We start from the raw sequence: 17450 nt of genomic DNA, 5'->3' as shown, positions 1-17450 counted from the left end.
TGGACACAGCACTTTCCCTGCTCCAGCTTCAGCCCCTGCCCTCTCCAGGGCTCTGCTACTCAAAACATCAGCCCTTAAGCCAGGCTGCAGATGGAGCATCAATAGGACAAATTTGGCAGCAGTTCCCCATCTGGGCAATCCCTCCCTCCCCAGGCACTGAGAAGATAAAGTTCACAACATACCATGCCATGCAATGAGCTTCCCATGCAGCCTTAACAGAAGGGGCACTTTCACCCCAGGAAACACAAGGAGCTGGATTTAACACACAAACCCAGGGCTATGCACAAGGACTACGACGAAGCAGAGCTGGCAGGTTACCTCCTTTGGGCTTCTGCTACAGGGATCTCGTCCTTGTACCACATCAGCTTAGAATCACTCAAAATATTGAAGAACTGGCACCAAAGTTTCAGGTTTCCTGATGCATCAGAAAATTGTTCTGCCCTGATCTTACGAATCACCTGTGGAGCTAAGAACAGGGTGCAAAGAGATCGATGGTGAGACACACAGTGCTGGCTGCAGCTCCGGGGGCAGGCCAGCCTACCCTACTGCTGCTTAGAACCTTGGTATTGGGTATCACACGTATGTCAGCACAACCTGGTATAACATCGCCTTTCCAGGGATGGTCTCAGAGCTCCGCTTGGATAAATATGGTGGGATACAAGTGGTACAAATTCATTTAACGGCGCAGCACTGCAGTACCTCGTGGGACTCAGCCAGAGGCAATGCAGAAAAACACTATGCAATGTTGGAGGAAACATTTATCTGCTGAAGCAGGGATTTATCAAGGCTACCCTTACTTTTGCAAGAGTGCTGGTTTCTGTGAGGATATTACCTGGCTCCCGCAAGCACTTCAACACCCAGATTAAGCCTTTTCTGATTTGATGACATGAGGGATCAAATCAGCATTGACCATGGAGGTGGAAAAGGAGCGGACACCCTGCTGATGTCCACTGGACCCCCAACCAGCATGAGGCATGGTGAGGACCAGGACATGCAGACCAAGAACAAGAGGATTCTATGATTCCTTTGGCCAGGGAACTCCAGGCTGTGGAGACATCCAGTCTCAGTGCTACTGTCTCTTGCTTTCCTCTGCCCTCCCTGTGCTAGGGAAGAAGTCTTGGCGCAGATTTTTGGCTTTCACATGACTGAAGGGCAATGCTGAAAACCCTGCAAATGCACAAAACTCACGGGGCCCCAGCTACCACTGGCTCTGTTGACCAGGCTCCCTTTTTAGGCAAGAAGGAAACACGTTTCATAAGGATTACTTCTTCCCCTACCTTTAAATGGGTTATTTGCTTTCTTGGACTCTGCTGGCTGTGCTTCTAGCTTAGCATCTTCAAGGACCTCATGGTCACCACTGTTGTCACCTGTGGGGTCCTCATACAGCTTAGGAACCTCCAACATGGCCATCTTCCTCATGAGGGTTGGTGAGCGCTGCTCTGTGGGAGGGGACGGAGCTAGGGCAGGCGACTGCAACGGGGCTGCGTTCTTCCTGGATTGCCGTGGCGAAACAGTAGGACTTTTCATGTGCCCTGAGCTCTCTGGGGTTGCCTCCTCTTCCTCCCCCACTTGCTTGGTTTTTGGCAGGTATATTTTGCGCCGGGCCCCAGAAGCAAGCTCCTCTGGTGTGGCACAAGGTAGCACTGCCAGAGGGTCACCAGAGCTCTCTTCTTCAGAGCTCACCAAAGGCAAATTGGAAGTATTATTAGGAGGCTGCCCCGCTCCTGCTGCTGGCATGCTGCCCACCACAATGGAGGGCACAGAGAGCTGGGGTGGCCCCTCCGCCTCAGGAGTGACCCGGGTATGTCTCTTTGGTGGCACAGGCCTGCATGCCAGCATCTCCTTGCTGGTGATGAATTCCTCGTTAATCATGCCTGTGATCCGCCTAGACGTCCTGGGGGTCAGAGGCAAGTTCTCTGCTGTCTGGAAGAGCTGATTGTTTTGTACCTTTTCCAAAACTCTCCTTGAGGTGCGGGGGCTCAGGCCTGCAATGCCTATCTCTGGGAGCATGACTTCCTCTGCATCAGGCTGCTCCTTGTCTCTGGGGTCAGCATCTTCTTTTGTGGCATCCTTACTGCTATCTGACATTTTTAAAAGCAAGAGCAGATAGTTCTTCAAGGAGGAAATGAGGTTTTTGTGCTGCATCTTCTCCTCCAAAGACATCTCCTGAGGCCTCTCAGGGCTAGGCAGGACCAGCGGTACTTGTGGCTGAGCCTCAGCACCTCGTTCAAAACTGCCTGAAGGTGCTGCAAGTTCCTGGAATGGACCTGTGGCTGTTTGCTCTCCTCCCTCCTTCCCCTGAGGTCCCATAGGCACTGGTTTGGCACTGTCCTCCCCTAACATGTTGGCTGAAAACTCCTCTTGCCGGGCAGATCCATCTGCCTTTTTGATTTCTGTTTTTCTGCTTGCAGGAGGCAGCAGCTGGGCTCCAGACAGGGCCTCTCCTCCTGTGGCCTCCACCCCTGGGGTGCTGTGAGCTGCAAGCTGTGCATCCTGAGCCACTGACGTCCCTGCTGCAGGAGTGAAACGCGGCTCTTCCTTGGGAAGTTGAACTGAAGCAGGAGCTGGCATTTCAGTCCCGTGATGTCCCAAAGGTATCCCTCCTGCCTCTCTGTGCGCAGTCCCAGGATATGGCTCTGCTGCACTGCTCCCCCCTGCCTCTGCACTGGGATGGCTGCCAGACAGCTCTGCTCCTGCCTCTTTGCTCTTCCCATCCTTGACTGTTGTCTGATGTGTGATTTGCTCAAGAGGAGTGTTTTCTACAGGTTCTAGGGGACTTGATTTCTTTAGCAATGGCTCTTCATCACTTTGGCTTTTGTCCTGTTGATTTAACAGTCCTTGTTGGGTCTCTCTGCCCTCGAGAGCACGGGAATATCCTTCTGCCTGTTTCCTAGAGGCAGGGTGCTCCTTGCTGGACTGCACATGGCCTGGAGAAGGTGCTGGTGGCTTTGGTGGCTCCTGAGGCCTCAGACGAGGATTTATCCTTTTCCCAGATGCCCTGGTCTCCTGGCAGACAGGCATCTCTTTCCTGAGCTCCTCTAACTTATTAGTTTGCTGACCGGTCTCTACTGTTGGACTGGACACTGGATGATTTAGGTCACTATCAGACTGTCCCACTGTTGCTGCAACCTAATCAAAAAGGAAAATAGAAAATTAGCATCATTTTACTGCCTGGGTCTGCTCAGTGGTGCTTGTGGTCCATCTGTACTTTATGGCACTGCCCAACATCTGCTTGAATCCTGAGTATCCTGGTATTGCTGATACTCATCCAGGGCCTCCTAGCTTCACCACTGTCCCACAGTAGTGGGTCCCACAGACCCCTGCACAAAATGTTTTTATTTTAATCAGCTCCAACTCTCCTGCCTTTCAATGTCTTGGTTCCACAAAAAGAGTCTAAACATTCAATACCTTTTACTTCAATCTCCTTTGACACAGTGCCTTCCCAAGGAGCAAAACTTTCCTGTTTTCACCAGCTGTTGCTGAGACTATGTATCATTTCTTTGCTCTTTTTTAAGACTCAGTGCACCCCCTATACTATATCTGCAATCTCCATTCTGAGATGGAGTGATCAGCATGTCACACGCTATCTGGATGAGGCTGCCTAAATGATTTATAGCGAAACCATACACCATGACGTTATCTGCGCTATTCAACCATCCTGTTTCTTTGACATTCGGGAAGCTCAAATGTTTCCGACTACAGCTGCACACCAGCAGGCGTTTCATCAAGCTGCTTGCTGTGATCTGTTGAAATCCGCCAGCCAAGGGGCACTATCTATTTTTGTAGGATAAGGTTCAGGGGAGGCAGCAATACCACTGATACACACTGTGCTCGGCTGATGCTCAGCTAGCAACATCAGGACAATGGCATAGGAACAGAGCATGCACACAACAGGTTTCCTTTCCATTCCAGAGCATCTGCTGCTAAGGATTTTCTCCTGAGGTCTATGACTTACGCTTTAAGCCTCCAAAATGAGGTCCACAGGAAAGGAGGGCTGTGGCACTTAGCCCTTCTATTTTGTGCCACCAGCTTCATTTGAACGCTCAGAAAAACCAGGAAAGGTAATGCCGGTCTCTCAGCAAGCCCTTCCCCAAGAAATTATTATGACAATGTGAACATCAGAGGACTGGGGTGGGAGAAGCAGCATTAGGTGGGGTCATTCCCCTACACAAAATTCAAGTCTATTTCCTTGGTAAACTCCAAAGGATGCCAAAGGCCAGGTAGTTTGTCTCTGCACACAGGACGTGCAGAAATAAGGCCCCAGTTCACAGGGTTGCGCAGATTCCCCCAGATGCCACACGTCCCTGCTGCTGTTCCCCTAAAGCCACGTCCCTAGCCTGCTTCAACAAGCTGAGTGTCACAACACAGAGCACCCCAGTATTCAGGCTTAAAAGGTTTTATTTTAAGATACAGACAGGCTTCATGCAGTGAAACACCCCTGGGTTTTAGCACAGTATTTGGTCCTCCATGGCACGGAAAGGGATGGGGATGGACACAGCTCAATCTAACCTCAGGGCTAGCCCTGGTCCCCCTGCTCAGGGGGCTGAGCAGCACAGTGCCCAAGGGGGCTGGAGGTGGACCAGGGCCAGTGGTTCATAGATGGATGCCCAGAGGTGGCTCTACGCAACAGTGCTGGTCAATGGGGACATCTCTTTGGCTGAAGAGGACATGGGGCTTGGGGGAAATCTGTCTATCATTGGTGCATGAACTAAATCTTATACAGAAAAGCTTTCTGGGAGCTTTTCAGAAAAGCATCTGTCCTTAAGTAATCGTAAAACACTCAACCTAGGGGCATATAAAAGAAATATAATAAAAGCATCAGTTTCAAAGTTAGACAAGAGTTATCATCAGGCAAATCCAGTTTCTCCTATGCTCTTATGCATGAGGATGTTCAGAGCCTGGCTACAGCCTGGCATCTTGCAAAGCCCTTCTGCCATGGATAAATCCAGCTCAAAAGAGAAGTCCTAAGCATGAGGCCCAGTTAGGTCCCAAGGCCAGGAGAACACTCATGCTATGACCCTGTCCTGTTTAAGGGAAAGACTAAAAAACACAAGCAACTCGGGTCCTGGGGAGAGAAAATAACTTCAAACACCTCCAGAGGCAGCCTTAAAGGGCTTTAAAATAGCTTATTTGGTCACACAAAAGCCTGAGCACTTTCCCCAGCATCACCAACTAGCTGAAGCATTCAAATTCAAATCAAAAGCATTCCCTTTTGCCTACTCCAAGGCACACCAGCTGACAAGTTACAGGTTTCCCTCTGTGAGCAGGTTTTTGAAGATGAAAATACCTTGATGCATGACTTTGATGCAGGCTGGATGATACACACCAACACTTTCCACCCTTCTTAAGAGCAAGGGATATAAAAATGAGCAGAGAGGGAGAAAACTAATTGCTTTGCCATAGGCTCACATGCACAGCAATAATTTCTGCAGCCATATGTGATGCTGATGGGTCAGGTTAAAGATGGGTTCAGGGCACTGCACTGTGGCAAGGCCAGGACACAGATGCTTGCTTCACTGCATAACAGCAGGTTTCTTACCAGTAAACAGTGCTCCTACCTATGGCTAAAGAAATCTAGAAGAGGAAGACAGGAATTTTTTTTTCAGTGGAGCACCTTGCAGTCCCACTTTCTGTATCGCGGATGTTTCCACATCCTGAAGTATTTGCGTTACCTACTGAGGGAGACATGCTGCACCCAGAGTGCCTCCTCTGATAGCCTCAGACTATACTGAAAGCGTGCACCTACCATAGTTCAAACACCAAATCCTCATGGCACCTGCAAATTGGACTCAGAGATCATTTGACCACAGAAGGGGTCATTAAAGAAAAAAGGGAAAAAAAAAAAAAGACTGGTAGCTTCCAGTCCAATATTTTCATGGAAAACGCTTCAGGTTAAGTGATAAAAATAGAAGTTGACTAAAAGATGCAGTGAGGGTCAGGAGCAGGTGCTGTGCCCTGGCACTGCATCACCACCACAATGAGCCTTGTAACAGAGTTTTTCCAACAGGGAGGAGCCAAAATAAAAGCCCAGATCTACTGTATACATGTTGCACTGTAAACAAAATTCAATGCCCTGCTGGGCGCAGCTCACTGGCGTACCTGGCACGCTGTGCTCATTTGCATGGGGGGCTCATTAAACTCTAGCTGAAGCTCAGGCTCAGTTGCTAATCTGAACAGATGTCATCAGCCTCGCTGCCTGTCCTCTGCACAAGGCATCCACCCCCGACTATAAATAGCCATTCAGTGCTCCCTGCTTAACTGATTTGGAAACATTTTGCATGAGGTCAGCCTGCTGATTAAACAGGAGACCTAACAGCATGCCCCAGGCCACCCAAAGACCAGCTGCTTGGCCTGGAGAGCCCTGACGTGCATCTCTCCTCACCAGATCCTCTGACATTTATTCAGAGATGGGGTAGAAGCTCTGCTGCCTGGCCAGAAAGCCCTCTTCCTGGGTGTTTTAGCCAGTTGAGACCTACAAAGCCCCACCAGCAGATCCCATGGGGTACACAGAGCCTACCAGGGCTGGTGCCACAATACAACCATGTGGCATGAATATTTTCTTGTTGCCACCCCTGTGTTGGTTGCTTTCTCTCCTAGTTACCTCTGGACTGATGGCTTTGTTTCCCTCTGACTTCTGTGCTTGGTGCTGGCCTCTCTGTCCCTCAGACGGCACAGGTCCTGCCTCCGATACCTCTGAGGATGACGGAGCATCCTCTGTCTGTCTGCTGACCGCCACAGGCTGCAGGACAGCCTCTTCCTTGGCTCCCACCTCCTCCTTCCCTGCTGCTGGCTTCACTTGCTTATCAAAATACATCTCTTTCAAAGAGAAGTGCACGTCGCCATTGATTTTAGTGTCCTGATTCACAGGTTTCCCAGGCTCTTTGATTTTTGGACTGTTTTCCACTTCTTGATCATTTGCTGACCTCAAACGTGCATTCCTGCGTAAGGGAACAGGAGGGGCAAACCTTGGATTTGGAGTGGCGTTGGCCCTGTCTCTGCCACTTTCTTCTCGCTTGGAAACTTCCCGCTTTGCTGCTGGAGGAGCCTCCACCTTCTTTTTCTTTTTAGCTGCAGAGTCTTTCACCATTGGCTTAGTCGCTAGTTCCTCTACCGTTTCATAGATGTACGCAAGAAAACTGTTCCCATTCTCCTCCACACTTTCCAAAGACGCATCTCCATTGGTGGTCACCTCTGCTTTCAAAGGTGCTATCAGTTTGTTTGGAAAGCCTGTCATCGCATTGATCGGCTGTTCCTTTGGCTCAGTAATATCCTCATGTAATCTGGACTGAGAATCGGCAACGTGCACTTTTGCTGCATCCTCATTCTCCCACGGAGAGGCTGCCGACCGGAGATTCAGATCCTGGGCCAGCCTCCGCTTTCTCTGGAGACGATCGGGACTCATTCCCTGCAACTTTTCCATCTCCACATTTTCTTTCCCTCGTTTCTTGCCCTGTTCAATCTCTCGCAGCTTTTCTTCAGCTTTTCTCTTAATTTTGTCAAACCACTTCTGATGGATTTTGAACTCCGTCATGGTTCCCACTTCCAGCACGCCAGAGCAGGACACAATGCCTTTGTTATTTCTAGCTGAGGCCTGGTAAATGCCTGCATCTTCTTCTCGGCACCTGGAAACCAAAAGCTCTGCATGAGACCTGCCCATCCACCCCAGGCACTACGGCTGGCACACAGGCATGCACGCTCTCCCACTTCTTGCTCCGGAGGGGCCAGAAGACAAAAGATGTGGCCTTTGAGGTGCCCACAGTAGGTCTGGAGGCCTGGGGCTGGCCTCCCTCCCTGGGCTCTGCCTGTTGTCAGCACTACCAGATAAGCAAGTTGAACGTTAAATCAGTGCCCAGCTCTCCCCTGGGCTGTAACTCTGATAAGGGAGGGCTGTGATGGAGGAGAAACAGCTAGCACCAGGCTTCTGGACTGTTCTTGGCCACATTCCTCTGCAGGATCTTCTCCTCTCAGCTCTTCACAGCCTACATGACACTCCTGTTCTTCCTCCACCCTGCTGCCTTACCAAAGCCTTCCCACCCCACTTCACAGGCATCAACACAAGCATGTGCATGCCGTCACCCCTTGGGAACACCTGGCCCATGGAGATCCCTGCTCCTGCGAGAGGTGAGCCAGCCTCTGACAGAAACCTGGAGCACACCTGGGGCAACAGAAATGCCCAGGCTAGAAGCACGAAGATGACAGGAGTATCAGCAATACCGATATCCTGCCCTTTCAGACAGTGCCACACCTGTCTGACATCCCAAATCCAGACTTGAGGTGCGACAGGTCTCTGCTTGCTGGAGACACAGTGTGCCTGGCTCTCCAGAAACACAGTCTTCTTTTAAAGTTAGAAGAAACTGGTAGTCAGAGCTGAATAAAAGAGGCCCTTGGCTCCATCCGTCGAGTGCCAAAGCAGCCCTTTCCCTCCTTGATCTCATGGTGAGAGCTAGGAAAAGCCACCTGGGACAGGGCGGCAGCCCTTTCCTCTCTTTTCCCTTGCCTGGGACACTCCTATAAACTATTTCTTTGTCCTGCCTGATCCCCTGGACCATCATCCTGGAGGCAGCCAGTGCTTTCCCTTCGTTCACCTTCGTCCAGCCCTAATGCTCAGCTCCTGTCTGGTGCAGGCATAGCACACATTGCTACCAGCACTGGAAGGTTCCAGAGAGAGGAATTTTTCCTGACCTTCCTATTGCTTCCGCATGGCAGCTATCCCTGGAAGCAGTAATGGATCTCATACTGATGTGATCAGGCAGTCATCAGAGCAAAGAGCTGAAGGGAAAGGACAGCTAGGAACATCACAATGGGGAGCAGAAGGGGCCAGCACAGGTGCTGGGGGGAGATTGCTGCTGACAGCCAGCTCCTCGAAATACTGAAAACATGTTCAGAACTCCCACCATCAAATCCAACCACTCTCCAGCTTCTTTACTCACTTGTACAGCTGCAGGGTATGGCGATTTCCATGACGGAATATCTCATACTTGGGTAAGCCACAGTAGCGGTCCATCTCTTCATCATCCTTATACCACGTAACCTCTGGTTGCGGGTATCCTGGGAAGGAGACAGATGGCACATCAAGGTGTGAAACACTGCAGCCAGTAGCACAGCAAGCCTGCTCCCACGGGGACAAGGTATTCGCAGCAAAATAAAATGCTCCAGCAGAATAGGATACATGTTATTCTGGGCTCACTGCATTCTTTAAATCACACAGCAGAAAAAGTATTGTGAGTGAAAACCTGATGGACTTATCCAAGTCTTTTATCACTCCTAGGAGCAGGGCTATTTTTGAGAAAAAATCCCAGCACTTCATTCCTGAACAGAGGGGAGTGGATCACATGATCGTCTCCTGGAACATTGGCTGGGAAGAGAAGGTGAGCATACTGTCACTTTTATATGTTTTGATGAGACTAAGGCTAAGGTTAGAAAACAGGCATTCACCCCTCCATGGAGCTCACAGCATTTTGCTAAGTGTCACAGCCTGTAAGCCGATCCAAAAGTTTCCATTGAACAGAAACAACCTTGATTGCATCACAGCCAGCTTGGTGTCCTAGAAATGTCACTTGACAACAGATGTCACCTGCCTTTTCAGTAGAATGACATCATGATGTGTGTGACTGGCTGTCTAGCAGGCTGGGCATGCAGCCACATTCCCTGCCACCAACAGTGGTGGTGGATCAGCATGAGTGCCCCACATCAACCAGTGCTAGCCACGGCCCTCATCTCCCACTGACAGCAGCTCTCTTTCTTTCTTTCTTTCTATCTTTCAGGGGAAAACTGCTCAAGCCAGTGGCCAACATTGGTTTCCGTACTTCACACAGGGCTCCCAGCACATCCAAGCTGACCCTAGGGACATGGGATAAAAGTTTCAATGATCACATCATGCCTCTGCTTAAGTCAATGTGCTCAACAGTTGTTCAAAGCTCCAAGGTAGACAACTGAAGCTTATCTCCTGCAAATACCCCTGCTGGCTTTCTGTGCTGCCAAACAAAGGAGGCTGGCACTCTGCTTACCTCCACCAGTCCCCAAGGGTCTTCCCACCAGCCCCTAGCACCCACAAAAGTAGAGGGGCTCAGCTCTCATGGGCAGCCCTGGCATGAGGCCAGTGAGGGCTCTCCAGGAATATTCAAAATATCCATACTCGATGGCTCTGAAGTAGAAAGAGGGCATGGACAGGGCACTATCTACTGATATAAGAGGCTTGCCAATGTGATGCCCATCTACAAGAAGGGCAGGAAGGAGGGTCCAGGGAACCACAGGCCAGTCAGCCTGACCTTGGTACTGGGGAAGATTATGGAGTGGTTCATCTTGAGTGCACACACCAGGGATGTGCAGGACAACCAGGGGATCAGGCCCAGCCAGCTCGGCTCCATGAAAGGCAGGTCCTGCCTGACCAACCTGATCTTCTATGAGCTGGTGACTGGCCTAGTGGATGAGGGAAAGGCTATGGATGTTGTCTACCTGGACTTTAGCAAAGCCTTTAACACTGTCTCCCACAGCATTCTCCTGTAGAAGCTGGCAGCTTGTGGCTTGGATGGGTATACTCTTCACTGGGTAAACAAACCTGGCTGGATGGCCAAGCCCAGAGACTTGTGGTAAACAGAGCTAAATCCGCTTGGCAGCCAGGCATGAGCAGGGTTCCCCTGGGCTCAGTTTTGGGGCTAGTCTTGTTTAATATCTTTATCAATGATCTGGATGAGGGGATTGAGTGTGCCTTCAGTAAGCTTGTAGTTGACACAAAATTGGGCAGGAATGTCGATCTGCTCAAGGATAGGAGGGCTCTGCAGAGGGATCTGGAAAGGCTGGATCGATGGGCCAAGGTCAACTGTATGAGGTTTAACAAGGCCAAGTGCCAGATCCTGCACTTTGGTCTCTACAACCCCATGCAACACTACAGGCTTGGGGAAGAGTGGTTGGAAAGCTGCCCAGCAGTGGAGAAGAACCTGGGGGTGTTGGCTAACAGCCGGCTGAACATGAGCCAGCAGTGTGCCCAGGTGGCCAAGAAGGCCAACAGCATCCTGGCTTATATCAGGAATAGTGTGGCCAGCAGGAGTAGGGAAATGATTGTGCCCCTGTACTCAGCACTGGGGAGGCTGCACCTCAAATACTGTGTTCAGTTTTGGGTCCCTCACTGCACAAAGGATATTGAGGTGCTAGAGCATGTCCAAAGAAGGGCAATGAAGCTGCTGAAGGGTCCGGAGAGCAGGTCTTATGAGGAGAGGTTGAGGGAACTGGGGTTGTTTAGCCTGGAGAAAAGGAGGCTGAGGGGAGACATTATTGCTGTCTCCAGCTACCTGAAAGGAGGCTGTAGTGAGGAGGGTGTTGGTCTCTTCTCCCAAGTTACTAGTGATAGAACAAGAGGAAATTACCTCAAGTTGCATCACGGGAGATTTAGACTGGATATTAGGAAAAAAATTTCTTTACAGAAAGAGTGGTCAGGTGTTGTAATAGGCTGCCCGGGGAGGTGGTGGAATCACCATCCCTGGAGGTGCTCAAAAACCATGTAGACGTGGGACTCCAGGGCATGGTTTAGGAGGCATGGTGGTGTTAGGGTGACAGTTGGACTTCATGATCTTAGATGTCTTTTCTAGCCTTAATGATTCTATGATCCTGGATATTTCCCAGCTGCCAACCCACAGGTTTCAGGGCTGACCTGGACCCTTTTCATCTCCAAGGTGAGAAGTGTCCTACTTGTACCAGGCAGAGATGCTGGCAGTTCCCATAAACATCCCATAGCGGGAGCAAAAGACCAGGAGCAAAGATTCATCAGCAGGAATTCACCCTGGGTTTGGCCAATTCAGAATGCCTTTGACCAGAAAAGCAGCATATGCCAAGTCTCCTCCTCATGTATTTCTTGGTTCACCCCACCCCACTCTGCCCTTCTAATACACTCCCGGTCCCCAGCCCTTGCTTGTTGGGGCTCTCCCACTGTTCTTTGGCCCCTCGGGGGACTTAGCCCAGCAGAACCAGACAGGGTTGGGGAAACAGTCTCAGAAGCATTTTCCTTTCCTACCCTTTTCCATGAATACCAGCCATCCCCCCATAGCCCAGACACACCCACAGACCAGATTTTACTGTTATCTTCCTTTCCTCACTGAGGTCTCTTACTCTGTGCTGCCTCTGGCATCTACCCTCTCCATCCTCACTGCCTGTACATCTCCTGCATGCTTTGCTACTTCATACCACTCCCACTGCCACCATCAGCAGCTTTGGCTTTCTGCTGGTTAGTACCTCATTCCTGCTCTTCTGCAGGAAGCCAAGTCATGACTTTCTCCTGAAGCCCTTCCTGCAAGGCTCTCCATCCTCCCCTTCAATCCCTGTCTTGCCACAGTCTGGTTTGGAGGGCTAGAGCAGTTTCTAGAAAGTGCAAAGCCCTCAGATCCTTGTGGCTGAAGCCAATGAGCCCTAAACTGCTAGCTGGAGGAGGCCATGAGAGTATCACAGTGATGGGATCACCAGGGATTGATGCTGCTGCTTGTATTTTCCACAAATATTAGCTACTGACTGTACTTGGCAGCAGGACCCTGGACTGAACGAGCCTGCGTCAGTTTCTTTCCAATCCCAGGGATGAAGAACAAAACTATTTTCAAATACAGCTCACACTTTGCCCAGAGCAATCCTGCCCCTTTCCAAGGGCTATTCTGCAGACAAGACCTTCAGGAGGCTCCCACAGTTTGTAACACAGGGAGCTGACATGTTGATTTTCCTAATACCCTGTGAACAGCAATTCTTCATTCTGGGAACTGCAACCGTATCATTTCCAAGAAGCCCTGTGATGTCCCTCCATGGCCTCTGCAGCTGATTCCCATTCCCAGCTGACATCTGCCAGAAAAAGCTGCAATTTCTATAGCTGCGCAGTGCCTTGATGAAAGGCTTTTTCTCCTGCTAAGCCTAAACTCCCTTTGACCTGTAGCACTTGTGTCATTAAAGCTACCTGCTCCCTATCAGGGGCGACCGCCATATCAGCCCAGCACAGGCAAGGAGGGACTAGTCCCTGGCTGCATGCTCCAGCCTGCAGTGAAAGGGAGCTACAAGCAAGTGGTGGCTGGAAACCCACAGGCAGACGGATGCTGAAAGGCTTCTCACCTCCCACACAGAAACAGTGGCCCCAGCTGCCTGTTCAAACACCAGCCGTCCCTCCCCACGGGCTCTAACTGGAGCCAAACGGGATGGAAAGATGCCTGCACAGACACAAGGCTCCCTGGCATGCCCTGCGCTCGCTGGGGAGGGGAGCTGCTGCTGATTCTGCGGGCATCCATCTTCAGGCTGCCAACCGAATAAATTCGCCCGGTCTGGGGGTGGGGGGCAGGCATCACTCCCAGCACAGCCCCTGCAGCCACATCATCTGCAGCTTGCCGGGCTGCTGCAATAGTCAGTTTTAAGGGTCCCAGTGGGACGGGGTGGCTGAGCCAAGCGCTCCATCAGCGGGCATTACCACACTGCAGGAAGCCAGATGCCCACCCTTAGCATAAGCGCAAGACAGTTGCATAAGCTGCAAGACAGAGCAGCCATTCATAGACCAGGCACTCGCAGTTCCAAAACCTGTCACTCCTGCAGACCCTCTGTGCAGCTGGTGCCAAGAGGGATTTGACAGCAGCTAGTCCCCTGCATCTACCAGTGAGTGACCTACACTTGCAGACAGAGCAGTGCTGGGCATCCCTGGGGAGGAGGGCAGGCATCCGCTGCACATCTTCAAGACCAGCAAAAGTTTCCTGGGAAACGTGTCTTCCAGCAGCATTGCTCCAGCATAATGGCCAGTCACTCAGGACCCAGGAAAATTCTGAGCAAGGATTTTTTTTCATGGAGATTACCAGGCTTAGATCAAACATTCGTTTTCCCAAAGCTGTTAAAGTCTGAGAACCTTTGGTGATCGTATCCAAAACGGTTCTTGCAATAGCTGTCCAAAATCACCCACAGACACCCTGTTTAAAGCAACTTACTTTTTTTGGGGGGGGGGGGGGGGGCAGAGGGAAGTTAGTCTTCTGAGACTTGGAAAGGTAGAAAGAGTACAGAACAATTACACATAATCTCCATGGTTTTCCTGTTTCTGCTCTACACAAGCTATGTGGCGTAGGGGCTTCATGCAGTTTTGGAAGGAAAAGTCATGGTAAGATCTCATCCTTTCTGGCTTTATGGATTTAAGCCTCCCCGTCACCTGAAGACAAGGAGGCTTCCAGTAATGCTGACAGCAGGGACAGATACTCACTAAGTGCAGTAGTTCCCTATGCCACCAGCCTGCAAGCAGTGCTCATTCTCCCTCCCTGTCTTGCCCTGGCTGCCCCAAACATAAGCATCCTCATCTCCCACCAGCCCGCTCTCTGCTCTTGCAGTCTACCCATCCCCAAACCCACCCATCCACTCCTCTTGCAGCCCTTGCATTTCACCAGATATCCTTCATCCAAGCACTTCACTCTCGTCCTTCGAACATTTCCCTAAGAAGGCCACCACTGATAAAACAAGTTGAACTCCTTTATGCTTTCTAAAATCCTCATCCACTGAGCACGCAATTGCCTACTCACTTTACCCCAACTCTCTCCCTAAGCCATGGGAAGAGCCCTTTACTCTCCATAGTCCTACAATAAAACCAGACTGTTTCTGTGCATGGTGCTTTGTTCCCATCCCCTCCAAGGACATGTTACTCAACACAGTGCAGATGCCCACATTGATCAAACACCTGCATAGCATGGGAGAGGTACCAGGCTGGACGCTTCTTCAGCACAAGCACCTACCCATGAAGGGAGTGATGGAACTGAACTCCTGAGCTAATGATTTGGGAGGCCAGGTCAGAGGAGTTGAACCTGCCAAAGGAAAGCTGAAATGGTGCTGAAGAGGCAGCTCTGCAATAGCTGGCAATACCTGGTACTGAAATACGTTGGTCTTGGCTAAATTCAGTCATCACTTCTCCTGTTGGCCTCATTCCCTAACAAGCAGTCACAGACCCAGGCCCCTTCACCCAAGCCTCCGTATTGCATCAGCTGACATCTCTCCTTGCCAGCCAACATTACACAGTGACTGAAGAGTTGTAAAATCCTTGTAACAGCACCTCCAATAAGGGCCACTCTCTGAAGAGAAAAGCCCAATATCCACTCACTGTGAAGGATCTGTGACAACCCTTGAAACTCTGAAGTCCAGACAGACCCACCAAGGACAACACTTGGTGCAGAAATGTGGCGTGCACTCTGCTCTCTGAGAAACTGCACAGTAAATGGAAATGTTCTTGCTCCCTTTTTCACATCTCTCCGAGAACAAAGAGTGAACTAATTTTGTCTAAAAAAGAAAACATAACTGATGCAAGATTTGACCCAAAACAGTCAAATCAGACATACTAGGGACACAGGTAGCAGGCAGAACTAGGCAACGGGAGGAAAGGAGGGTTTGTGCAAACACCCAAGGGCATCAAGAAGTCTGCCTCTGCCTGACTTGTTTTCTTCTTGCCTGCAACACCCAGCACATTTTGGAGACTGGCTCTTCAAACAGTTGCATCCATCTTGCTGCCTTCCTAGGACATGTCCAGCAAGTCACTAGTATTCACAGGTGTCAGGCTACCCTGTAACTCTCATTATTGGTCAAGAAGCAGCAAAAAAAGTATTAAGATGTAATTGTAGGTCATGTATCCATATTTGGGGTTTTAGAGTCAAAACAGGAGCAGCTGATAGTCTGCCCTTTGCCTCCTGCAAGTCTATGAACCAAAGAGTCCCTGGACTCCAGCCACAGCAAAGGGACTGAGCTGGTTCCACACTGGTCATTGGCCAGGGATGCAACCACCACTTCCTTTCTCCCTGTAATGCCTCACAGTTGAATGGCAGGGGGAGATATCCGAACTACTGATCAGACTTTGCAGTCAGAGTTCACTTTCCACCTTGTCCCCTTCTCTCTCAAAGAGTTCCTAAGCTCCTAAAGCAGTCCACAGGACCACATGCAAGAGATGACTATATGGCATAGGTGGTCCAGGCTGTTTTTAAGAATGTTTCCATGAAAACTCATAATTTTGTATGTTTATTAATTTAAGAGCATAAAGACATCCCCCAGTCTAGTTTACCAGGTACAAAAATACTGCAACATGCTACATGCTGAAGATGGTCATCTGACACTTTCCTTCACTTGAGTAGAAAACGAGATCAGCATCAGGTCAAGTTTTCACCTTGGTGTAATACACCAGATTGTGCTACACAGCACCACCAAGTCATCCAAAACTGGAAGGCATCGTCCTGCCTACCAAGAGCAAGAGTTGGCTGCAGGAGGGCTACAAACTGGACAGAGTGTATCTGTCTCTAGATGTTGATATTTTGATTTCAGTACAAGGAGAAGAGGTTATTCCTTGGCAGCATGTCTCCTGCACAATATACAGTGAAGAGTTTCTCTAGCTTATCCAGGAAAGGTACTGGAAAGGACATGGACATGGCGTTTACCAGGCTTCCTTGGTAGGGCTGACTGAATTCTCCCTCCTCTATTCTTTTGAGAGGAACCTGAGCATGCTGGCATCATGCATGCAGGGCACATCCCACCCTGTCAGCATCCAGTCTAATGGTGGACTAGAGCTCAGCTGCACAAATGCATCTCTCACCTTGACAAAGCCCACTTGGAGCCGATGGTATAATTTGGACTTCCTAGGCAACAAAGTTTGTTAGAGGGAACTGTCAGCCTCAAGGTGCAGTTGGTAAAGACTTAAGCCAGGGAGAGAAGCCAGGACTAGGCACTTTAAAAAGGGTAAGAAAACCTGAAAGGGAGAGCAGCGCTAGCCCCTGTCCTTGCACTAAGCAGTCATGCTCTGGGACTGCAGCACTTCTACACTTTCCAGCAGGGATGGTAGAAGAGAGAAGTGTATCTGCTCTTAGGATTTCCTAGCATATCTAAACATCACTAAGTTTTTTTACCTCTGACACTCACAGCTTGCGGAACGGTGAGTTCCATGCTACACACAAGATGTCAAGCTTTTGCTTTTAGAAAACTAACTGGAAAAGCTCTTCTAATGAATCACTGAGGGACATGGCTTGGAGCTATCTACTTAGCAGCCCACTTTTGCCTTAGAAGCAGGAAGTGGTCTGCTGAAGTTAAGCATCAATAAAACCAATATATCAGTCATACTCCTGCAACTTCAGAAAGTCAGACCTGTAAAACAAGTGAATCCATATGAGAAGAGCCAAGAATTCAAAGCTAGCAGCTCGCAGAAGAGCTCGGCCTGCATTTCCTGGTACACAGCTTATTTACAGCATGTTTCTAGTGGCAAACTAGATTTCCTAAATCTTAGGGAAGTCTTGGTCCTTGTGACTAAGAGGCTTACCAGAGATACCCCTCTCCTTCCGAAACATACAAACTTGTTTAATGTCTCTCACTGAGTAACCTGTCAGAATAAATAACATCTGCAACATCAGGAAGGATCAGAGTTGTAAACAAGTACACACTATGGAAAAAAGAGCTCATCAGCACAGAAGCCACCTGCCATTACACCGATGCAC

General features: G+C 49.8%; 1 protein-coding gene across 1 annotated transcript in view; it reads right to left on the bottom strand.

The window, feature by feature from the left end:
* ALPK3 (alpha kinase 3) overlaps positions 1-17450 on the bottom strand; it is a 36417-nt gene that overhangs the window by 5059 nt on the left and 13908 nt on the right. The window contains 4 exon segments of the mRNA XM_064456965.1: positions 319-466; positions 1278-3129; positions 6602-7622; positions 8931-9048. Of these exon segments, the coding sequence (XP_064313035.1) occupies positions 319-466; positions 1278-3129; positions 6602-7622; positions 8931-9048 (3139 nt within the window).

The sequence above is a fragment of the Phalacrocorax carbo genome, chromosome 7 (assembly GCF_963921805.1).
Source record: "Phalacrocorax carbo chromosome 7, bPhaCar2.1, whole genome shotgun sequence".
In the NCBI taxonomy this organism is placed as follows: Eukaryota; Metazoa; Chordata; class Aves; order Suliformes; family Phalacrocoracidae; genus Phalacrocorax; species Phalacrocorax carbo.
Note: the sequence above shows the minus strand (reverse complement) of the source record. Positions and strands in the feature narration are given on the sequence as shown.